This window comes from Coffea arabica, chromosome 2c, assembly GCF_036785885.1.
Source record: "Coffea arabica cultivar ET-39 chromosome 2c, Coffea Arabica ET-39 HiFi, whole genome shotgun sequence".
Taxonomy (NCBI): domain Eukaryota; kingdom Viridiplantae; phylum Streptophyta; class Magnoliopsida; order Gentianales; family Rubiaceae; genus Coffea; species Coffea arabica.
In genome coordinates this window covers 20766531-20790352 of record NC_092312.1, presented here as the reverse complement: position 1 = coordinate 20790352, position 23822 = coordinate 20766531, and the positions used below count along the sequence as shown (strand labels likewise).

General features: G+C 37.1%; 3 protein-coding genes across 5 annotated transcripts; 2 read left to right on the top strand and 1 right to left on the bottom strand.

The window, feature by feature from the left end:
• Positions 1–2682: 2682 nt before the first annotated feature.
• Positions 2683–8976, top strand: LOC140003675 (probable magnesium transporter NIPA4). 2 transcript variants are annotated; one of them, XM_072075156.1, is made up of 9 exons: positions 2683–3380; positions 4631–4687; positions 6689–6779; positions 6857–7017; positions 7144–7271; positions 7367–7504; positions 7984–8076; positions 8227–8332; positions 8488–8976. In XM_072075156.1, exons 1-9 carry the CDS (start codon positions 3191–3193, stop codon positions 8589–8591), a joined length of 1068 nt encoding a protein of 355 aa, XP_071931257.1. In that variant the 5' UTR covers positions 2683–3190; the 3' UTR covers positions 8592–8976. The 2 variants fall into 2 exon arrangements, with proteins under 2 accessions (XP_071931257.1, XP_071931258.1); XM_072075157.1 differs by lacking the exon at positions 2683–3380 and adding an exon at positions 4973–5018 and having other exon boundaries at positions 4658–4687.
• A 676-nt stretch (positions 8977–9652) lies between these two features.
• On the top strand, positions 9653–17219 carry LOC113731901 (protein EI24 homolog). 2 transcript variants are annotated; one of them, XM_027257407.2, is made up of 12 exons: positions 9653–10205; positions 10297–10362; positions 12316–12466; positions 12742–12794; positions 13710–13844; positions 13978–14041; positions 14132–14217; positions 14308–14390; positions 15431–15507; positions 16043–16158; positions 16276–16320; positions 16743–17219. In XM_027257407.2, the coding sequence occupies exons 1-12, from the start codon at positions 10084–10086 to the stop codon at positions 16816–16818; spliced, it is 1074 nt and encodes a 357-aa protein (XP_027113208.1). In that variant the 5' UTR covers positions 9653–10083; the 3' UTR covers positions 16819–17219. The 2 variants fall into 2 exon arrangements, with proteins under 2 accessions (XP_027113208.1, XP_027113210.1); XM_027257409.2 differs by lacking the exon at positions 16276–16320 and having other exon boundaries at positions 9656–10205.
• Positions 17220–20420: 3201 nt separating this feature from the next.
• LOC113731900 (transcription factor TCP8-like) lies at positions 20421–23274 on the bottom strand. The gene has a single exon (XM_027257406.2). The coding sequence runs from the start codon at positions 22539–22541 to the stop codon at positions 20925–20927; it is 1617 nt and encodes a 538-aa protein (XP_027113207.1). The 5' UTR covers positions 22542–23274; the 3' UTR covers positions 20421–20924.
• Positions 23275–23822: the final 548 nt, after the last annotated feature.

Here is a 23822-nt window from a genome sequence, read left to right as displayed (position 1 = left end):
CATAAATATATGTTGTGTGAATAGCTAGCTACACATGTCACTATAATTTAATTCCCACACTTATAGAAACCTTCAAAACACCAAATTGTTTTGCATTCTTGAGTTTTTGATCTTTGATCTTTTAACTATTATTCTTTTTTTTTTGTTTTTAAGCAAAAGCTCACTTTAAATTTATACTGTATTTGATAATCCATGTCAACATTTAAATTTAATAAATTCAAATGTTAATATATTTATATAAGTTTGATATCAAAAAATTGAACATTTGAATTAAATAAGTGGCACTGAAATTTCTAAACAAAGGTTGTTCTAAAAAATAAGTGATAAATTATTTATTTATTATTTAATGCGATATATACTCAATATATTAGATTTAGTACTTAATAATTTAATAAATTAATGGATTCTAGCTTCAAATTTTAGATTTAAGTTTTCAAATTTCAATTTTATCTCACTCACCCATAGACAGCACAAAAATGAATGATGGGTTAACTCAGACCATGTTTGATAATGCAATTCAACACATAAATTTAATGGATTCATATCTCAATATACTCAGATACGTTTGATAATAAAAAATTGATCATCTGAATTTTTTAAACGAAACTTACTCTTAAAAATAAGTGATAAGTTATTCACTTATTACTGAATGTTATAAACAATTAAAAGTATTTAATTTAATATTTAACAATTCAATAACTTAATGGATTCAAATTTCAAATTTCAAATTTTAGTTTTCAAATTTCAGTTTTATCAAACACATAATCGATGAACAATAATATACGTAAAAAAAATATAATTTCATGATCATTTATCATATTTGTTCGCATAGCTCTTGACTTGTTGCATTTTTCGTTTCTGTGTCTTACTTGTTCTTAAACTACAGTTGGCCAAGCCTAAAAGAAATAAAAAGAAAAAATGATTTACAACCTCTATCATTTGAATAATTAGGAAGTTGACCAGCTAATTCATTTGGATGATTCTGACTAGCTAATGCTTATTTCCCATATATATTCTCGAAAAACAAAATGCACAAAGATTAACAAAACGAACGAGATTTCTTATTCTTTGTAGTCTAAAAGGCACGCCTTCTAAGCCAATTAACAAGAGGGCATAGAAATGGTGTGTATCTAATACAAATAGCATACAATTGTTGGTATTCAAATTCAAATGCATAATGACAAGTGGCTCCGTTTGGATTAGCTGTTTTTTGGAGTATTTTTGAAATATTTTACTGTAACAATGCATGTGAAAAACTTTTAATGTAAATGTTTTTAAAGGTATTTTTGGGATATATTTAAGGCATTTTTTAAGTTTAAAAATTTTTAAGATAATTTTAAAAATTAATACTCCACCCATCACAATCACCATCCTTTCTCTCCCCCATGCTCTCTTCTCCCCGTCCCTTTTCCTCCTCCTCCCTCACTCTCCTTCCATCATTTCCTTTCCATCCCATTTCTCGCCACACCCCGCCCTTCCCATTCCTTCCTCTCCCTAATCTTGCCTCATTGAGACTAGATCGCGGCCTTTGGTCACAACCAAAGGTCTCGATCTGGTTGAGGTTAGAGGAGAGGAGATGGGGTATGGTAGGAAAAGAGAGAGGAAGGGAAAGGAGAAGGGGAAGGGAAGAGAGGAAGCGGATAGAGAAGGAGAAGAAAGAGGGAGGAAGAGGATTGAGGAGAAAGACGGTGGGTGACGATAGTGGTGGTAGTGGTGGTGGTGGTGATAGATGGGAGAAGAAAATAGTGTAAATCTTATTTTTAAAATTTTTGATATATTTAGAGTTGTTTATGATATATTGTATAAATATGACGTTTTTTGAGTTATTTTTATTTGTATATTACTGTAACATTGTATAGGAAAAACTTGTTTTTCAAAAAATAAAAAATCCAAACAAAGCCAAATTTTTATGTGTTCTTTGTACACTATCATTCCAATGTTTATATTTATTGTATTAATGTATATATATTTACTGTGCCACCACATTTATTGTGTGGCGCAATTGACATCCGTAATTATTTGAATTCATACACTAGCCTCCTTGAATTGTGATAAATATGTCTTGTATACAGCGTTGATTGAGTCACAATAATTTTAAAATTGTATTAAACAAAAAATGTAGGAATTCCTTTTCATTGTATAGTGTCGGTAGTCAAGTCCAACCTTTCTCGTTCTTTTATATTTTTTTAATAAGTAGGAGTTATTGAATTCAGAATTTTCTATTTATAATTCATATTGTCTTATTGCTCAATCAAGTTATTCGTTGTATAGCTACTTTTAAGTTCATAATTAGGATTTACCTATGGATAAAAAATAATAAATTCCCTTTTGTTTTATTATAATAGATCAACTATAACATCATTCTTAAATCTTTGAAATCTATCAATTTAAAGCTTTCAACATAATCCAATTCAATAATCAACATAATATGGTCATGAAATAAAAGTTCTGTTCTAATTTATAATTTTCCACGACTACATTTTGCCATTTTTTTTTTTCAAATCTCATCCTTTTCTATCTTCTCTTCGTAAGAAAATGACATCAACTTGGCAATGGGAAATTGATTTAATATAGATTTATATTTAGTTCTTCTAATACCCATAATCATGAAAAATTAGAAAAAGAAAAAGAGTTAATCACCATTTATAACAATTAATCTGTGATGCGGAAAATCAGAAAATACATCGGAAAGGATAAGGTGAAAAAGAAAGCGGCAAAAAGTGGGTTTTACCCAAGCAGAATAACGGTGGAGATTGACGGAGCGGGTAGTAGCTGCAAGCTAGCGGGTAGTCTTCATCAACACGAAGTCGGAGAGGAGTCCTAATACTGGTAAAACTAATTACTCAACAAATTCTAACGCTCTTCAGTGCTTCATGTGCTTTACCTTCCGATCTGAGCAAATCCCAGCAAAGATAACACCCGTCTTAGCTGTACACTCTCCTTCCTACAAACCCAACCCACTACTCTTCTCAACCCAGATCTTCAAACCCCCCACCCCACCAATCAAACTCGTACAATCCCCCTGAATTTGTGAAAATTTTCAACTTTTTCCTAATTTAAGTTAAGATCCACTTAAATACCCAGGTACCCACCAGAAAAAGTTCAAATTTGGCTTTGGAGTTGTTGCTGTGGAATTGATTTTAGAAATGAGATTGTGATAAGGGCTAGGGTTTTTGGTTGTTTGGACGAAATGGCAGCAGAAGGGGTGTCTGCTGCTGCTGATGCGGCTTCGCGCAGCTGGACAGACTCGTACAAGGGCATGTCCTCTGATAATATTAAAGGGCTAGTTCTTGCATTGTCTTCCAGTCTCTTTATTGGAGCTAGCTTCATCGTTAAGAAAAAGGGTTTAAAGAAAGCGGGGGCTTCCGGCATCAGGGCGGGTAATTTTATCTCATTTTTGCTCATTATTTTGTTGCGCTTCTTATTTCTTCGGTTGACTTCAAATTGATGCATTTAGTTGGATGTATACTTCCTATGGGTGGTTATGCTCTTGCGGAAGTCGATGTTTATTTGTCGGAATGAGCTACTAGTAATTTTGTATTTGGGATGGTTTTGAGTTTTGGAAGTTGAGATCTTTGAGGTTTTTATAAGCAGATGTAGTGTACTTCAGGTCTTTATTGACTGCGTTCACATTTGTGGTGCGGAGGAAGACTGGAATACGTTGTATTTTGACTTGATTCATTATGTATGCTTATGTTTGGTTACATCATTGGTGTTGGAACTAGATCAATGGCGCAATTAATTTAAAACTTGGTGAGATTTCACTTTTTTCACACCAGGCCAGCATTTTGTGCTTCCTGCCGACATAGCTACCTAAACTAGGGTAGAAGTGGTGACTTGTTTGAGAAACTCAAAAATGCGGAGCACACAAAATAACAGGGTGAAAAAGAGATGGTTCCAAAATTTAGCTTGAAGCTTATCTTCCACATGGTTGTCGTTAGCTCTAAAAATACCATTAGCCATTGTCTCCACAGCGTAGGATGTTGGAGAGTGAGTTTGAGGATCATGTTGTGCACTTGAAAGACTCTGCAAGTACCTTATGCTTATAAGGTTATAACACTGACGTTTTTCTTTCATACAATATCTTGCAAACTTTTGATAAAATTGAAATCTGAAATCTGAAGTTTGAATATATTAAGTTACTAAATTATTAAGTATTAAAATCTTAATATTTGAGCATATTTTGCATTAAGCTATTTTTTTTGGCATTAAGCTATTTACTTATCACTTATTTTTTGGAGTAAGTTTGGCCTAGAAAATTCAGTACCACTTATTAATTAAGATGTTTTATTTTTGATTATCAAATGCGTCTGAATATGTAAAGATCTGAACCCATTAAGTTAAAGTGCTGAATTGGGTTATCAAACAGGGCCATAGTCTGGGAAATATGCTCCTATTGAATTGCAGAAGCCCCTTGAGATTACAGTATCAAGTCGGAAAGTCAGTTGATAAATAGCATTTGTCAGGGAGATTGCACCTCTTGTGTTGTGGGACTGCTAATATTGTGATTACTTACTGGGACTAAAAGGGTCCACTAATTTACTGAATGCATTCTGCTTGAACTTTTTTTCTACCTTGCGTTCTTGTTCACCTTTTCAGTTTATAGTGCTCTTTCCATTTTCCATTTCAGGAGTTGGAGGATATTCGTACCTATATGAACCACTTTGGTGGGTGGGCATGATAACAAGTGAGTTGTCTATTCATATTCCTTTGCCATGTATGATGTTAAGCTCGGGTCATGAGATCTTATTTGTCTGCTTCTTTACCTTTTAGAAGGAAATTCGTCTAAATGCATGCAGAGTTACCAATTAGAAAAACGAATGAACTTACTGCGGATGGTTCATATGCTACTTTGTTTTCCTTGAGACGATAGGTGAATGTTTTGCATGGCTCTGTCCAGAGTTGGAGTTTGTGGATAACCAAAATTTGTTTAACCGATAATTGGTCTAACCAATTTGACATCCTGTTGCAGAAGTATAGTGGAAATTGACAGCATGGACAATCTATGCAGATTAATGGTGAGAGAAAACTAGAGTTGTGTTGGAGAATAGCTCCTTGGCTTTGATCTGATGTAATAAAATGCTGGGATTAACTGTTGTTTCAGTGCACAAACAGCACTTGAAAGGCTGCGTGTTGCAAGACGGACATGAGACAAAACTAACGCGTATCCCTTACTCATGCATGCATCTAGTAAATCATTTTGTATACTGTGTACAACTTTCATGGCACATTGGAAGGAAACATTGAACCACTATTTTGAGACATAAGAAACATAATATTTAAGATGCTCTGTGATCAGATTTATTGTCTAAAGACTGTTAATTGAAGAATTTGTATCTGGTAAACTTAATCTTTTGAAATATTAAACCATTAACATTTCGTATTATGATGCATCTAGAATTGTTGGCTAAAATTGATCTAAAGTGGGTCATGTAATGAGGTGGATTAGAGACACATCAGGCTACTTGATTTTAGGTGCAGTAAGGTGGATTATGGCTGTATTATTGTTTCGTTAGGCCACAGGTGCTCAGCTATGATGGTTTAATAAGATTCTTAAGCTTTCTACTGAAAACCAGGATTTGTACGAGTTAGAAGTTGTTGATTGAAGGTGCGATCCTTTAGAATCTAATTTGCAACTTTGTAGTTGAAATTAAGAGCATAGACAAGTACGAGTTCAGATTTCAGACAGGGTCTGAAAGTAATAGCCTAAAGAGTTCGAGTCCCGTTATTCGACTTCTGAGCTTCATGTTAATACTCAGGAAACTGAATCAACATTTTAATTCTGTATGATTTCATGAAGATTTTTCTTGATTATTCTGTTTGCATTCTTTATTGATGGCACCTATGTGATTTTGGGACAAGTATGAATTAACACTTTGAGTTGGATTTATACTGAAACCTGTTTTCAAACATGATGACTGACTTCATGTAAGAAATCTAAAGGATGTCAATGGAATATAAACTGTAGGAAGGTTTTTACGTTTTTTGAGGATTGCATTTCTCAAGATCTTCACTTAGCCTATATATTGATAAACTTCTCTTCCTCTGAAGAGAATTGTTATTTGTAAGCAAATGCTTCTAAAGTGTTCTTGTATTATAGGCTAAAACAACTTATCCACATGTAGTTCTCTGGGGAGGGAAAATATATCAACCTTGAATCCGATCTTTGTTGTTTTTCCCAATCTGGTGGAAAGAAGAGTCAAAAATTAATTTGTTTACCTGCAAGAGTAAAGAACTTGGAGGCCTGTGACTTATATCCCGGAGTTTGAGATGCACTCCACTTTTCATCTTATTATTGTCCACCGGTCTGGTGTAGAGGATGGAGTGCTCTAATATACATTATTTTCAGAGCATAGTCTCCAACTTTTGCTTTGTAAAATATGAAGCTGCTTTTCTTTCATCTTGATTTCTTTGTGATGGTTGGCATGCCTTTTTCTATAAAGCAAGTAAACTTTGTGAAGAAGATCTTTTATTAGTTTGCTTGTTAGAACTAATGTTTTTTTGATTACTCGTTATCTTTTCTTTCTCCTGTTATTCCATTTGTCCGTTTCTTTATTTCATCATGAAGTGATGAAAGTTTCTCTATTAAACTTTTTACTTTGCTGCAAATTAGTTACATGAACTGTTTGTTGGCTGATACAGCTGAAAATGCAATTATATATCTGATGGGTTGTCTCTGTTGCAACAGTGATTGTAGGAGAGATTGCTAATTTTGCAGCTTATGCATTTGCACCTGCTATTTTAGTGACTCCCCTTGGTGCACTTAGTATTATTATCAGGTATGATATGAACTCGCATTGGTTGGTTTGATGTAATTTTCACTGCTTCATTTACTGACTAAATAGTTGTCTTGCAGTGCTGTGCTTGCGCACATAATTTTACGAGAGAAGCTACATACTTTTGGAATTCTTGGTTGTGCCTTGTGCGTTGTGGGTTCCACAACAATTGTACTCCATGCTCCTCAGGAACGTGCAATTGAATCTGTTGCAGAAGTATGGCAGCTAGCTACTGAACCAGGTGAAATTCTAATATCTCCAACCTTTTGATTGGTCTCTTGAGCAATGGTGAAAGCTTGGTGGTCATTTCTTTCGCTTGCTTCTTTTTCTTCGTGCCCTTCTAAGTCAGTGCAAATTTTTCTTGCAGCCTTTCTCTTCTATGCAGCTGTGGTTATAATAGCTGTCCTGATCCTTATATTTCATTATATCCCTGAATATGGACAGACTCACATACTGTTTTATATCGGAGTGTGTTCGCTAGTTGGATCTTTATCGGTATGCACACTTTTATTCTTTTCTGAGAGGGAAAAAAATAATCCTTTCATAATCTTCACACAGAATAAATCAATTAAGGAGATACTCTGTGACAGGTCATGAGTGTCAAAGCACTCGGAATTGCTCTGAAGCTAACGCTATCAGGAATGAATCAACTTGTATATCCACAGACGTGGTTCTTTACTTTGGTGGTGATGGTTTGTGTCATTACCCAAATGAACTATTTGAATAAGGTAATAGCTTTTCGTTCTTTGACTGTGCTGTCTTCCTTTGATCTTTTGAATTCCATGAAATAATAGTTAAGAAATCAATTGGTTAAAAGATATCAATTGGTGAGTGTTTCTTTCTAGATAAGAAGCATCTTTGTTTCAAGATAAGAAGCACCAGGGGGGATTTTAAACAATGATTCTTCCCCACGTATATCACAAAATCACTGCCCCTATGGATCAAAATCTAGATCTTCTTGTTGAAACTTCAATTGTGAAACATATTGCTTTCCTATGGGAAGGCGATAAAATTTTGAGAATCAGATGATCACTTCCCAGGTGCCAGGTTTGGTCTGCCCTCGCACAAACTCACAGAGAGAAAGAGAAAGAGAAAGAGAGAGCAGCAGCTTTAAAGAAAAAATCAATTTTTTTTTCATACCAAAGGGCTTCCTTATTCTGTTCTTTTCCTCTTCTACTAATTTATGTATGCATAATGTTGAATGCAGGCACTTGACACATTCAACACGGCTGTTGTTTCGCCTATCTATTACGTTATGTTTACATCCTTTACTATATTGGCTAGCGTGATCATGTTCAAGGTAATCCTCTTACCTTTTCAGAACAGCATCGCCTTTCTGCTTGATTGGGATTGGTTACCCATTATGCTATATTACGAGGATCAGCTTTAATATGTAATTTCTGAAACAGCACCCTTTTCGGATATGTTGTTAATTTCGTTTTGTTAACAGGATTGGGATAGGCAGAATCCAACGCAAATAGTGACAGAGATGTGTGGATTTGTTACAATTCTTTCTGGGACCTTTCTTCTTCATAAAACAAAAGACATGGCGGACAGTATGCTCTATGCTCTCTTTTGCTGAACCTTTTATCGAACTTTTGATTTTTAAGATCTTCTGAATCCATGTGTCTACTATTTTCATCTCTTTGGGGTGAACCCATGTAGCAATGATAATTATATGTGATGTTGCATTTGTTCATGCATTTTTTAGGTTCTACACCTACATCGTTGCGGCTTTCCAAGCACACTGATGAGGAGGATGGTTTTGGCCAAGAAGGCATCCCTCTGAGGCGGCAGGATTCACTCAGAACATAATTATTTTTTGGGATTTTTCCTTTTATAATTTTCAGCCGTCATTCTTCAGAGTCCTGCTTCTTCGGAGAAGAGACCACACCAATGTGAAATTGTATTTTGGCAGAGCCTCCAAATGTGATCTTTTGTACACAATCGGAAGGAAAGGAAGAGTTTTTGCCCCCCCACCTGTTGTATCTCTCCCTCTCCTTCACTCATACTTTACTGTTGTTGGCTCTTTTTTTCTTTTTTCCACAAAACAACACCAAAAAGAAAAGGGAAGATAGATAGAAAAAAAAGAAGGCCGACTAGATAGTTGCCTCTTAAAATTGTGGCACTCACTTGGAAGACTGGATGGTAATGTAATCTTTGAGTAGATTGTCCATACAAATCAAAATGGTTCCTCTCAGTTTGCATCTCAAGAACGTGGACTCGATTATCTTACTTTAAGAGAGAATATGCCAATTATTGAAAGCATATGTACTGCCTCATGTATGTATTTTTTTGCCAGACAATTGGAACAGAAATTAAATAAATGCACGAGTGGACTAGCATGTATTGTATTTTAGGGGCAAAGGAAAACAGTTTCTCCAATCTTTCGAATTCATAGGATAAATGTTCCTCCTTTTGGGTGAAATGTACACAAAGCAGATGATGGTTCTGCTTCACCTAAATCAAAAAATATAGAGGAAAAGGAGAAAAGGAAAATGCAAGTTCAAAATGGCATAAATTCACAAAGTTTGTGCTAAATTTATGTAGCTCTCTTAAACTTTTATAGTTACATATACCCCTTCAAAAACACAGCGATTTAACATGTATATAGTTTTGTTGTATTTGTTTAATGTGTATGCTTTATTTTTCAAGAAAGGCAAGTAGTTTTTTATTCTGAAGCACAAGAACAATTTGTTTAGAGTTGTGAGTTACGTTGTATTGTTATGGTCCAAATTATAATTTTTGCAACGGTAATATTTTTGTAACTTAATCTATCTTAATCTATGAAAAGGAGGAGTCGATGAGAATAGAAATTCCATTAAAGACGGCCACATATATATATATATATATATAGTGATAATTTGATGAGAGACAAGGATCGAATCCCTTGACCTTCCAACGCCACCTTGAGTTAAATGCTTGGTGGTGACCGCCAGGCCATAGGGCTGCCTGGTGGCATATTATTAGAATCTACCTTGCTTTGGCCTAAATTCAATTTTCCCTGTCAAGCTTACATCATTGGTATTTTTATTTCCTTTTCTTCCATGTCACAAAGGGCTAAAAGGAAGCGCAGAATACAGTAAAAGCCATATTTCCCACTTGGCGTTGGTTTCTTGGAAGCCAGAACTACTCCAAGCAGTTTAGCGACTGCATTGGCCTTCTGTGTCTTTACTGTAGTCGTAGCTGAGCTGAGGAGTTTATTGCCTTGTTCGTAATCGTGGGAGCAAAAGTAGTATACGACGCACCCCCACTTCAAACGACCCAATCATTAGCCTCTGATTTAATTTCTGGGCAAATTTCCGACATGGAAAGCCTCGGCCCTCCGATGGCCACTCTCAGAGCAAAATCGAAGCAGGCGTCGCTGCTATGGCTGGAAGGTCTCCGAGAAGCCTGCTGTCTTCACCGTGTCGTAATCTACTGTCTTAGGTCTTCTCTCCTTTGCTGATCAAATATTTCATCTGCTTCCGTTCTTCCAATTGCTGCTCCTCTCATGAATATTTTTGCTGTTGAATTGAAGGTCGAGGGAGCTTACGATCCGTACTGGCCAGTGTTTTCTCTTAAATGGCTTCATCTTTCTAGGAAGGTACTCCCATCCATATCTCTCTTGCTCTGTCAATTTTCATTTATTAATTGATGATTGTCCCCAGTTAGTTGAAAGAGCTTTTTTTTTTTGAGGATTTTTTGGAACTTTTTTTTTTTCTTCTACCGTCCATCTGTTATACTTATATGTAGCTACTGTATGCTTAGAGGAAATGTCTTGTGCTGTATTTGGAAGGATTGACAATAATGTCGTTTTTTTTCTAAATTAAGAGAGAGAGAGAGAGAGAGAGAGAGAGAGGGAATTGAGCTTCTCTTTGTTGAAAAAGGCGTTTTTTATATTTAGGCTGAGGATGGTGTACTGTTCTAAACATTGAATCAAACATGTCTTACCAGTAATGACTAAGCCTCTTGTGAATTTCAAGGTGGATAGAACAAACTGCAATTTTGATTTTTTGGTGAAAAATTGGAAGGTTAATCTGTCCTTTTTTGGAGTTGAAGTTTAGTAATGATATTGAGGTTGAATTTTGTTATTTTTTTTGACACATTAAATGGTTGCACATATGCCACTGCCGGTGGCGGAGCCAGAAAAAAAATTTCAGTGGGGGCTCAATTAATATAATTTTTTTTAGTTTTGCAATTAGTATTCGGCAATAATAATATACACACTCTCAATAGTATCATGTAAGAGCCTATATAACCAATAAGAAGACCAGAGGACACGAGGAACTAACTAATGTTCTACAACTAGCTATCGTACGAATTTTTGGTGGACATAAAAGGTCAACACTATATTAAACACATTATAGTATTGAGTTTGGACATGTAATCATAATCAAGTGATGAATTATGTCTGGTATGTGAATTTTTATTAAAAATTATTACCTAATCACTCATGGACACATTTTTATGTTGAATTTGTACCAAATATAAAGGTGAAAACAATTTTTTTTTGACAACCCAATGTTCAAATGTACATTTTTCCTGTGGTCAGTGGGGGCACATTCATAAATTAGTAGGGAAAAAATCAAATATTTTTTAAATCCAATGGTTAGAAATGAAATTTCCCTCTGGTCAATGGGGGCATCGATGGGGGCACATGTCCCCATTGACCTTCAAGTAGATCCGCCACTGACATAAGGCACGGCATCGACAAAACAACTTTGTTCACTCCATATTTTAAGAGTTTCTCAAAATTAATGGATGCAAATACACCTATTTTGAAAGCGGAGGAGCATTGCAGGCTGTGGGAGATCATACTCAGTGCCTCCTATGTTTACCGATTTAGTCAGCCTGTTGTTTTCTACCTTCCTTGAGGTATCATTGTATTTGCAATCTAACTGACATGGACCCACAATGCCCAAACCCTGCCATCTCCCCATGAGCGAACACTAAGCTCCTGAGAGGACAAGTGAACCTCGCATTATTTGTTTACAAAGTTACCTGTTCCACTAAATCATTTAGCATAATATGATAGAGGAGGAGGAAAGGGCTATAATAACTCTTTATTTCTTGGTACCAAAGAGGAATAAGCAACGAGTTAGCAGGAAAACGAAGTCTGATGTCATAATCACAAGTACATAATTGTGGCTCTGGATTAACAGCTCAAGAATCTGAATTATCCACTTAGATACTTCTTTTAAGTGTTATGACTGAAGAGCAAAGAGAAAAAGCGCACAATTGCTTTAAGGCATACCAGAACTGTGCTAGAGATTTACAATCAGTTTTGTCTTACTTAAGCTAGAGTAAATATTGCCTTGCAGAACAAATGCGGGTTCCTAGCTCTATGAAATGCACATACTTTTTCCATTTTACTCTGTTGTAACTTGATTTTGAAACTATGTTTCGGATTGTACTTTTCAGTTGATTCTCAATTTTCATTTCTACTTCACGTGTAATGATCTAGTGGTAGAGTTTTGTGCTCTCCCTTTATTTGGTCTGTCAGCTGTACTTTAATATTCTGTTTGAATGACATTGAGCAAGCATTCTTGATGTGCAGTATATTGACACTAAAAGCAGTGATAATCCCAGTGCTGCAATGGATACTACCCAATCAGTGCCCAGACAAACATTCTCTTGAATCATGCCCATTTGGGGGTACTTTGAGATTTTATTCCTTCTTACGCCTAGGACTTGTACAGCTCTTCTATGTAAGTAACCCTATTGTTGAACTTCAATAGTTTGGCGAATTTTCAACTTGTGTACCTTGATATTAGCTTCAAATTCTATATATGGTTATAATATAATGTTATAACATTGCTTGCAAGTGTTTCAATAAAATTTCAAAATTTTATTTGCTCTTTTTGCTGGAAAATGAAAAATCCCGATAATATCTATACTATAGTTTTGGACGAGTTTTATCAGTTGATATTTTATTAATCCCTTTTGAGCAAAAGGAATAACTCGATATGATGATTCTTTGCAGGTATTCTGGTTCTACCCCCTGTATATACTAAGTTATATTCTTAGCACCCTATGGTATTGCCTTATTCTCTGACGACTCTTTCAGGATTATCTCCTTCCACTTTTAATTCCTGAATATGAAATCATGGATATAGCACCTTTTTCCTATTTCAAAAGGTAGTTTTTTTGGATGAGCTACTTGTACTATGGGCCTTGAGGGACAAAATACGGTTCAGAAGAGTGAAACAATGTCTATTTCTGTCATTAAAAATATCAGTAGGTGCTCCTTTTTATTGTTTAAATCATGGATAAGGATTAGGTTCTCAAAGTCTGTTACATTTCCAGAAAGCTTTTCAATTTTCTGAGGGCTCTTTTGATCCTGAGGATTAGCTCATGTATCCAAATCTCAATTTTTAGAGATTAAGCTGAAGCAAAAGTAAGTTCATTAATGATCCAGTTCTCAAGAGTGTGATTAATTCTGTGGTAAATAATTTGTAAATACTACCAAGTGATGTTATCATAATGTGACGACCAACAATTGATGTAGTTAGTTGGATTTGTTTAAAGCAATTTAATCATTTTCTGTTCTCTTGTTGGCCTCAGAAATTTGAAACCGATGTGAAAGAACAAATCTTTTAGACAGGCTTTATGCAATTTCGAAAGTTTGGATCAGATTTTCTGTTGAAAGCAACATGGAACAAATTAATTTACTTTCGTAACCTTGTAATGCCAAACGAAGATCTTGTATATCTCTTTTAGTTATCTAAGTTCTTGGCTTAATCATTATATGCGAGTATTTAGTCTTTATAGGTGGACAGTAATCTGTGTGACTCTTATATCCATTTTTTGTACTGCATATTCCTGGGTGTTTCTCAAACTTATCATGTATCATGATTGTGCTTAGCTTAAGACAATTAATTATTTATGATTTGCGATACTGAAATGTGATTTTTTTTACCATTCATATTTACTTACGTGCATTTCATCTAGGTATAATGACATTGCTAAGTATGGATTTTTTGCCATCACGAACTATGGCCATGCTGGCGAAGAATCACACAATGAACTGCAGTCACCAACTCCGCAGAATAGGAGTCATGCTGATAAACCAATGGACCTCGAGGGGTAGGATTCCTGTCTTTATTAATTGGTGGTGTTCATGTTGCTGCCGAATGAGGTCTTATATCTCAAATAAGTTTGCAGCTTTTACATTTTTTTTTGCAGAATTCAGCCATCAATATTTTTCATTTGTTTCCAGGATTTTGATTGGCATAGCTGAACAGGTCTACTCAGTACTCCTATTAAGTTTCTTCTTCTTCCAGGTGAGATAGATTTTAATATTTCAAGAAGATAATGCTCTCAGTTCTTGTAATTTAATGATAATTAAATCTTGCCTTCTGGACTGCCTACAGGTTTATGTTACTGGATTTGTTCCGTATATTGGAAAGGCAATAAATTTTTTGCTTCTTTCTTGGATGTATGCTTACTATTGTTTTGAGTAAGTGGTGGAATTTTAATGTCTGTTTGTCATGTCCTGTCTGCTCTAATTTAGATAAAAGATCATGTTACTTAATTTTATGTTTCTCAGCTACAAATGGAATCTTTCGGGATTGAGTCTGGACAAGAGGCTGGACTTTTTTGAATCAAACTGGGCATTTTTTGCTGGTTTTGGTAATTTTTTTTTAATTTTCCTTTTGTCTCAATGCATGCTGTTAATATCTAGTTGGAGTTCTGTATTGTTAGCTTGAATGGACAATAAATTCTCCTATAGAAGTCCCACTCCAGAACACTGCATAGAGGTTATCTGATGATACTATAACACGGTTACAGTAACTGGAATGTCGTCAAACTGTGTATTTTCAACTTAAACTGCCTCAACTTTGTGATGTACAGTTTGTTTGTTGCTATTGTGATGTACTCATAGAGACTGGATAAGTTGCTAGTTGGTATAACCTTGTACCTCTGAGAAAAGTTGATTTTAACTTTCAACTATGTATTGCTTACAAGTCATTTGCCCTTCCCGCTGCCCCCACTCTTTTACCTCTCCCCACACCTGCCCACCAATGAAAAACTCCCCTGGGCACCTCCTTGATGGAGGGGTATTGGGGTTGTGCGAGCATTTTGTGATATGCTATTGGAGGTCAAACTCCAGATGATATTCCTAGACAAAAAATTACTTGAAGGTAGTGGGGCTTTAGGTATTGATTCTATGTCTTTGTGTATAAGTAGTAGGTGTTGGTGTGTGCTTTCCCCTTTTCTAATGCTTGCATGGTAGTTTGGATTTCTCAGTTGGATTTGTTGGTGATTAAGTAATTTGTTACCTGCGTCATATGGATGATCATTGTTTTTTGTTTTCTATGTCCTTCATCTGAGTTGGTTGTTTGGATTGCACACAGCTGAATGGTTTAGGTTGACAAACTTTTATGTGGATTAGTTTCCGTTGGACGATAAGTTTTTTATTGACAAAACATGCAAAAGAACTAATGCTTTTGGTCCCTGAAGTCATTATGGAGTCTGTCATAGCAAGTGGGGAAGATTTTATTTCATGAATATATGGAACTGAAGCCTTGTGGCAAAAGAAAACTTTTTAAACTTCTGAGGGATGCCTTCTTAATGTTTAAAGCAACTGGAATACATCAGTTTCAGTCTTTTGCTGTTCTTCTGAGATGCATTATTTACTATCTGTTTGAATTCTTATAATTGTCTTTCAGGATGCCCTTGTATTCTAGCTATATTCTTTTTCTCTCCTCTGGTTAGCTACGGAGTTATGGCTATACTCTACCCACTTGTAAGTCGCAGCTGTTCGTCTCACTATTATATATCTTCCTGTCTGTGCAATCACGAGCGGTATTCTATTTACAGTCTTTCTTTCTGCTCCTTTTTCCCTTTTTTTTTTTTTTGGGAAGAGGGGAGGGGGGGGGGGGGTTGATTTCTATGACAAAAAATGAAGAGAAAAGCAAAGTATAATATTATTGGTCAGTTGTGATACTTAAATTTCTTATTACTTGATTACCAGAGAGTATAGCTAAAGATGCTGTTTAAAGTACCCATATGTGATATCTATTAGCTTTTCAAATTTAGATGAAGAATTTTAAAGGCAACCAATTTAATGTAAGTCCTACACGGTTTAAATAAACCTGCTGTGGCTTGCATTGCATCCAAAATAACTGATATAGTTCAATTGTGGTGAGTTCCTGTTATTGCTATACTGCAATGTAGATGAACTTTATGTTTTCATTCATCCCATCTCTGTTAACTAAAAGAATGTTTAGCATTGTGGTTTTGAATTTTTACGGTTTGGTGCTGATTTTTGCCATCTTCAGTTTGTTCTCACTGCCACAGGCTCAGAAGCTGACAAAATTATTGCTCTTCCAAGAAGACAATGGGAAGGTTTTGGATTGGGAAGGCTTCCAATATTTTTTGCTGCTGATTACGCGTCGTAAGAAAAGTTACCTTCGCCATTAGTTCTTTACTTCCCTTGGTATATCTTCATGTAGTTGTTGTTGGTTCTGGAATTTATATGCCTTGGATCTTGCTCTTTCATGATGCCCTTCAGAGATTTTACAGTTCGAACTTCAAATAAAGCTGCAATATGTGATAGGTATGGAAATTGTTGGACGCATGAATCTTGTCCACAGATCCTAGAAAAGTGGCTTTGTGTCTTGCCTTGATATCAAGGAATAACTACTTGTCAGATGCCTTTGCTGTGCCCTTGTTGTTTTATAACGCTCAAGTCTTACTAAATGGTCTCTTATGCTAACTTCCCAGGGTACAAGTGATGAGTTTTGTGTATTTTGACGGTTGTATTGTCATAGCATTGCTTGTATCCACCATGTGTGTGACAAAAATATGATCTTTTGGCTGTGATTTTATAGTTGAGTTTAAGCCCCTTCTCCATTTGACTTCAGCTTCTAGCGTGTTTGCATTAGAGGGCAGACGCTATGGATTATCTATCATCTGTTATTAACACACTTGTATTGTGGCCCACTTAAGATACTAATCATTACTGGTGGTGATCTGTAGGTTGCGAGTCCTGTCTTTCTTCCAGTGCAGGTCTAGTCAGATAATGAGGCCTTTGCTGAAGTCGCGGAATTTATGAGATGTGTGACAAATAGATTGGCAACTTAAATGTTTGAAGCTACCCACGGCTCAGCCTGAACAATGCCCAAAAGGTTAATAATGAGGCCCCAGAATTCCTTCTTGAAGCAGTGAAATGGATATAATATACAGATGGTCAAGGGTGAGATGAAGGCAGACTGACTGCAGGGTAATAATCAATAATATGTTGGTAAGGAAGTGCTTCTCTATATGGACATCACATCTGTAGAGTCTTCACAGTGCACTTCTTCTCTTGCTATTTCGTTTTCAGCAATTGTACGTACATGTCTTAAGTCAGAAACAGTAGTTTTAAAAGCTTAAATTAGGGTGGTGTTGTATAATGTACTACGACTTCTAAACCTCCCCATTTGCCTTTTTATAAAGACGGGCTTATCTTATCAATTGGGCCTTCTTTTTTTGGTTGCTTCAGATGCAAACATTTTTATAGGTGCCTCGTCACCTTAAAGATTAAATAAAAAAAGAAGAAGAAGAAAAAGGAGCCACGAGGTTGAGATTTATCAGCAGGCATGCTTGTGGAAAACGGGTGTCCATTGTAAGTGCATTCTTATGTTTTTTTTTTTTTTATATCGTGTAGGCTGTGGAGGAGCAGCTTTGATTGAATTTTGGGGATCAACTTTATGCTTTTTCTTTTCCGCTTTGCTTTTTCCTTGACAAGTTGACATGGACCTGGCTGGCTACCCTCTAGCTGTGTGTGTGCGTGTGTGTGTGTGAGAGAGAGATTGGTGGTGTGTTGTGTTTGTGTGTTTTCCACAAACTCCAAAGATTGGGGAGTTGGCACACGGTCCGGTTGAAAGTAGAGTGCGTCGTAAATCATGTGCGGGTGAAGAAATTGGGGAGGGAGGGACTAGGGAGGGAGGGAAGGTTGACTTGTGCTCTTGACGCGGTTTCCTTTCTTTCTCTAAAACTTTTTACCATCTCATAACACGTAGTATTAGCATCTAATGAAAGAGACATCAACAAAATAGAAAATAACACGTAGTATTCCCATCCCGTGGTCTTAAGCTTTAACTTGAGAATGAAGCCGGCATTCATTAACAAAAAATCACTCGTCTGAAACTTGAACTGCCGTTTCTCTAATAAGAAGTAGTAGTGTATTTCTGAGAATGACGGAACAATTAAAGTCACAAGACGGAAGTGTGCGTGCAGCAGCGTTTAATGATATGGATAGACGCACGCACGTGAAGAGCGTGGGAACTTATTCCATTCACAACTGCTATGATACAAAAACACGAATCAATTAATTGTGTTCAAAAAAAAGGGAAAAAGATGCAAGCAATATACCACTGCTCTTTTATCTTATCTGAGCGACCCATGTGATAATGTGACACCATTTTTATAAGAATCTGAACTGTCCATCCACTTGGAAACTGTACAACTCATTATTTGAGCTTCTTTCCTGTCGTTTCCCAAAACAGTAATCTCCACACAATTCTCAGCTCCTCTCGCTTCTACCCAGTTTGGGAACGTGGCCTAACATTTACACAATTCATCTCACTGTTCTTTTTTTCCCTTTCTTTTTTTTAAAAAAAATTCATTTCGGGCCCATAAAAACTTTTTTAAAAAATTTTTTTAAAAATTTTTTTTTGGGTCTTTTGGAAGAAAAAAAGAAGATTGACTTTGAGGAGGCTTTATATTATTATGTACATTTGACATTCTGCCCACCCAAAAAAGAAAAAGAAAAAGAAAAAAGAAAAAGAGGAAAATGCATCAACATCATCGCGACGAGGCCACAATAATAATTATTACAAACAAAAGTTACATCAAAAGCATGAGAAGAAAAATGATTACACGTTACCGCGAAAATCACGGATTAATGGGACCGTGCATGCAATATCCTCTGTTACCTTAGCAAGAAGCTCCAACTGTGTATTACTACTATTATTATGGCGGGAAGTCTTTCAATAATATTATTATTGTTACTTAATATTTTATTCTTTCTTTGATGGATTCGCTAAAAATGTCATAACACCACTCACTACCTATAGATAGGGTTTAGTACCATACCATAAGTTCATGGATTAATAGATACCGACACACGACCATCATCCATGTTCGAATTCTGCGTGTGCTTTTCAACCAATGCTTTTTGAATCCCTGCCCATATTTTCGGTCGGACAGGCCTGAGTGTGTTTGGATAGGAGATTATTTGAGATAATTTTTTTTTTAAAAAAAAACATTTATTATAATACATTTTTGATATGACGTATATACTATATAAGGATTAATCTTTTTAAAAATATGTTCATAATACGATCGAATAAGTATGTGCAAATGAAGAAAAATAATGCATGAAAGTTCAGTTTTGTGTAAATGACGAAGTTTGCATTGGATTCTTGTGAAGTGCTTGCTCGGAAGGAGAAGAAAAAGGAGTAAAGGATCTGCAACAAGATAAAAAGGGCTGGCTCCACCTTTGACAGCGGCTTGATCAATGCCAAATAAGGGACATCATTCTATCATTTTCTTATTTCTACAACAAAACCATTCAAGTTTTTCTCGAGACAACAAAGTAGCAGAGTAGTATAAATAAATAAACCTAGCGGGCGGGCCACAAAGCAAAATCCACCCCTCTCAATAATATAAACAACGTATGACAATGATTGATTTAGCAGTGAAAACAAACGAGGAAGTCATCTTGAATTGACTGTACAAATTTTTTTTTTTTTTAAAAAAAAAAAAAGTCAGTTTCAGCCTCAGAATGTGTGAATGCGGTACCAAAGAAAATGAAAAAAAATAAACTTTGAATGCACTCAAAAAAAAAAAAAACCAAAGAACAATGAACTGGATCAGTCAGTCAGTGGGGTTACATTTTGTAGCTCCTCCAAATCCTAAGTACCAGTACGAATTGGGAGCAGCGCTGTTGTTGTACTCTTATTTTAACTCTGATTGATTATTTCCTCTTTTTCAGGGGATTGAATAATGGCTCGGTATTGTACTTTGGACGTGATTATCCTACAAACAATCCTTGCCTTGGTGCAACATAAAACAATAAGAGAATCCTTATAAGTTCCAAACAAAATGGAACTCGGTCTTGACAAGTTTATACACTTCCTCTAATATATATATATATATATATATATATATATATATGGATAAGTATAAAGGTACAATTTATTATCCGAAACATCGCTTAGTTAGATCCCGTTTGATTACCTAATTCAACACTTAATTTTAATAGAATCAGATCTTAACATATTCAGATCGTTTTTTATAACTAAAAATTGAACATCTGAAATTAATTAAGCAACACTGAATTTATTAGATAAAAATTGCTTTCAAAATTAAATGATAATCTATTCATTTATTATTGAATGTGATATATACTCAAATATATATCACATTCAATAATTTAATAAATTTCAATTTTATCAGACCCACCTTAGTTGGAATTTACCAAACAACAGAATCCCACCAAAGGAAAGTGGGCAAATAATCATGATAAAAGAAAAAGTAAAATTAAAATATTGTTATTTAAAAAAAAAAAAAAAAACCCCGGATCCATGGTCTGCATTGCTGATTCTTCTTGTCTGGGAGAGGGAGAGAGATCGTTTTTGTTTGTTTTTCCCCTTTTTTTCGTTCAAAAAATGAGCAAAACAAATTGGAATATCAGTAATATTATACTCAACAAATATACGGAATCCTCCTATACAGACAATCTCTCTCTCTTTTCGCTTCTACTTAATGTCCCTTTGGACCAAGCTAAACAACTTGTACAATGGCAAATCCTCCACGATAACTATCTACTACTACTATTAGAAAATATTCCAAACCAAAAAAAAAAATACAAACCAAAAAATAATTACGATCGATAGTAGTGATCACAGACGAAAGAAAATGGAGAAGAAGATACCTCACTATTCTCTTCAAGGAGAGAAAAATCTTCATCATTCATGAATCCTTCAAGCACTTAATTCATCACCATGTCCTAATTAATCTGGAAACTGCAAAACGAACCCAGCCAATCAATCCTTCAGTTCTACTCCCATATACATACATGTACATATATAGTTGAGAATATCAACTTGGCATATGGACGAATTGGTATGCGGTGAAACAACCCCTGCAGAATCAAATCAGAACTCAAAACTATCACTGAGAACTGTTTGGACCATCTTCTCCACTATCTGTAGGTTGAGGCTGGTGCTGCTGTTGATGATCCATTGGGTGGTTTTGGTGATCAGAATTCATATTTAAATTACCAACCCCTCTTGAATAAGCATTCAGAGCTGCCAACATCCCCAGGTTAGACTCAGACATTCCCAAACCTAAATGCTGAGACGGGTGCTGCTGCTGTTGCTGTTGCATTAGCATTGATCCCAGCTGCAGTGGGCTAGCTCTCCCACCTTGAAACGTCTCAAGGTTCCCGGCGGGGATATTAAACCTCGGCATGAAATGTAAGGGAGCCTGTAGCGTGTTCCCACTGGAGCTCGGAAATGGCCACATCTGGTGGTGGTGGTGCTGTTGCTCTGTTGGCTGCTGCTGAACAGCCCCGCCAGATGTGGCCGCCAATATTGTCTGGCTGCTGCCACCAGCAGTAACTGGTAACATCCAAAACGCGCTACCAGTTGCGCCACCACTGTTGGGTGCCGGTGCCACTGCCCACATGGCAGTGGCGGGTATCATATTGGCATGCCTCAGCATGCCGGATGATGGCCCTCCAACATCTTGTGTTTTCGGTATCTGCATGCCACCACCACCACCTCCTACTTTGAATTGCTTATTTGGAGGAGAAGGTGAAGTTTCATCTGCGCCGTCTCCTTGGCGGCCGCTTGATCCTTCCTCTTTGAACAAATCTTCCCTATATCTTTTCCTTAAATAACTCTCCGTGGCATCTTGCCCACCGCCGCCGCCGCTATCTCCGCCACCGTCTCCGCTGGGAATCGCTTCCGTCATTTGATTTGCTGCTAACAAATGCTGCTGCTGTTGCTGAAAACCCAACATGTGGGAAAACCCTTCCTCATAGGGGTGGTGAGCTAAGGCCAGCGCGCTGTGGAAAGAATGAGGAGCTGATTTTGAAGGAGGAGCAGAGAGAGTGGAGCCGCTGCTCCTGACGGATATGTTGAGGGTTGAAATGTTAGCCGGGATGGTTCCCGTGCCGGTGGTGGCGATTATGGCTGGCTCGGCTTGCTGTAGAAGCCACTCGATTGTCTCGCCGTCGGACTTGTGACCTAGCTCTCGAGTCAACTGGAAAACCCTAGCTGCACAGGCAGCCGGCATTCGGATACGCCTGCCTCGGCCGTCAACTTTGGTGTGGCGGTCCTTTGTGGATCTCTTGGGTGGCTGCTGCTGTTGGGCTGCTTCTTGCTGTTGTTGAGGAGGCTTCTTGGAGGGGTCAATCAAGGTTTCGGATCTGGTGGCTATAGCTAAGGAGGCATCGACGGCGGCGGAGGAAGGAGAAGCACTGGTGGAGGGTGTGGAGGGGGAGGCGGATGATGGGGTGCGGTTGCCACCGGCTGCAGCCGCACAAGTTGTACTAGTAGCACCAGCAACACTGCTTGTGAGGGCAGCTGGTGGTGGGATGGAGATAGAGGCTATAAATGGGGCAGAGCGGCCATGCTGCTGCTGATGGTGGTGGTGGTGGAGGTGGAAGGGTGAGAAGTGGTAAGATTGTGAAGTGGTGCAGGTGGTGGTGGTGGAGGAAGTATTGGTATTGTTGGCGTTGGTCTGTTTATTTGTTTGGTGCTGCTGTAAATCAGTGAGTTCCATTTTTTTTTTTTTTTTTTTGGGGGTGGGGTGGGGGGGAGGGTTGCTGTGGGCTTAATTTTTTTTGTGGGGGGCGAATGGATGTGGGGTAATCTCTAGTCCTAAAAATTCTAAAGTCTGAGAGAGAATTTTTGGTTTGGTGGGTTCAAGGGTGGTGGTGGTGATGATGATGATGATGATGGTGATGATCTCTCTTTGTTTCTTTTTTTCTTTTCCTGATGATTGATGATGATCATGATCATGATCAACTCCATCAATCCCATCTCCATCCCTCTCTTCCCTGCTTACTTCTGCTTAGGGAAAGAGAGAGAGAGGGGATATGGAAGAAAATTAAAGAAACAAAAGATAAAAACAAAAAAACCCTTGAAATCTTCTTTTCTTATCTGATAGGAAGGGAGGGAGGAAGACAGAGAGAGAGAGAGAGAGAGAGAGTAAGAGAGAAGGAGGGGGGGGGGGTCTGATGTCTGGGCGGTGTCTGGAGCTAACTATGACATAAGAGCTTTATTTTGTGGGGTTGTTTGGAGTTCTCTCATTGACTCTCGTCTTCTTTCCCACTAATAAGAAGCTGACGAGAGGAGAGAAGAAAGGGAGGTGGCGTTGAGTTCAGCGGTTGTAAACTCAAACCGGCAAGAAGGCGAGGAAGGAAGCTGCACCAAAAGAAACGAAAGAAAATTGGCAGAGAGCCCACCCGTGGGGCAGTCAATCCCACCTTTTATAACCTTCTTATTTTTATAAAGCTGCCCTCCTGTATCCTTCCTTTATAATACTACTACTACTACCAACAAGTTTACTGCTCTTCGCATGGAGGAAGAGTATCTATCTATCATACATTACATGCAATAATAAATAATATTTTCAGTTCTGACTTTCTTCCCTATAACAACAGACGCTTTCACCTCTCCCAGTAGTGTGTGTTCATGTGCGTGAAGTTCATAATCTGGGATTAAAATTCAATAATCCGGTAAGAGCGAGTCATCCAAGAGATGCATCTGCACGGTAACTGGATCTTAATTGTCAGTTTTTCACTTGCAGGAGTGGTACGTGAAACAGATGCTCCTTTCTCCCTGCTGTCCGCACCGTGCAGATAAAAACAGCAGTCACAGTGTCCGAAAATAAATTTACTGCACAACGCTCTGGCGCCTTCCTTCTTCCAGACAATCGCAGGTGTGAATGCACATAATCACACGCAGCAACCACCCAAATGAAGTAGTGTGTGTGAGCGAATGATCCAGATTTTTTATTCCTACTTTCTTCATCCACTTTAAGAACTGTCTTCTACGTCTT

Coding starts and splice junctions, on each gene's coding strand:
- LOC140003675 (XM_072075156.1), top strand. CDS start 3,191: ATGGCAGCAGAAGGGGTGTCTGCTGCTGCTGATGCGGCTTCGCGCAGC. Junction 7,018..7,143: donor GCAGCTAGCTACTGAACCAG/GTGAAATTCTAA, acceptor TTTTTCTTGCAG/CCTTTCTCTTCTATGCAGCT. Junction 8,333..8,487: donor AACAAAAGACATGGCGGACA/GTATGCTCTATG, acceptor TGCATTTTTTAG/GTTCTACACCTACATCGTTG.
- LOC113731901 (XM_027257407.2), top strand. CDS start 10,084: ATGGAAAGCCTCGGCCCTCCGATGGCCACTCTCAGAGCAAAATCGAAG. Junction 10,206..10,296: donor GTCGTAATCTACTGTCTTAG/GTCTTCTCTCCT, acceptor GTTGAATTGAAG/GTCGAGGGAGCTTACGATCC. Junction 12,467..12,741: donor GACTTGTACAGCTCTTCTAT/GTAAGTAACCCT, acceptor GATTCTTTGCAG/GTATTCTGGTTCTACCCCCT.
- LOC113731900 (XM_027257406.2), bottom strand. CDS start 22,541: ATGGAACTCACTGATTTACAGCAGCACCAAACAAATAAACAGACCAAC.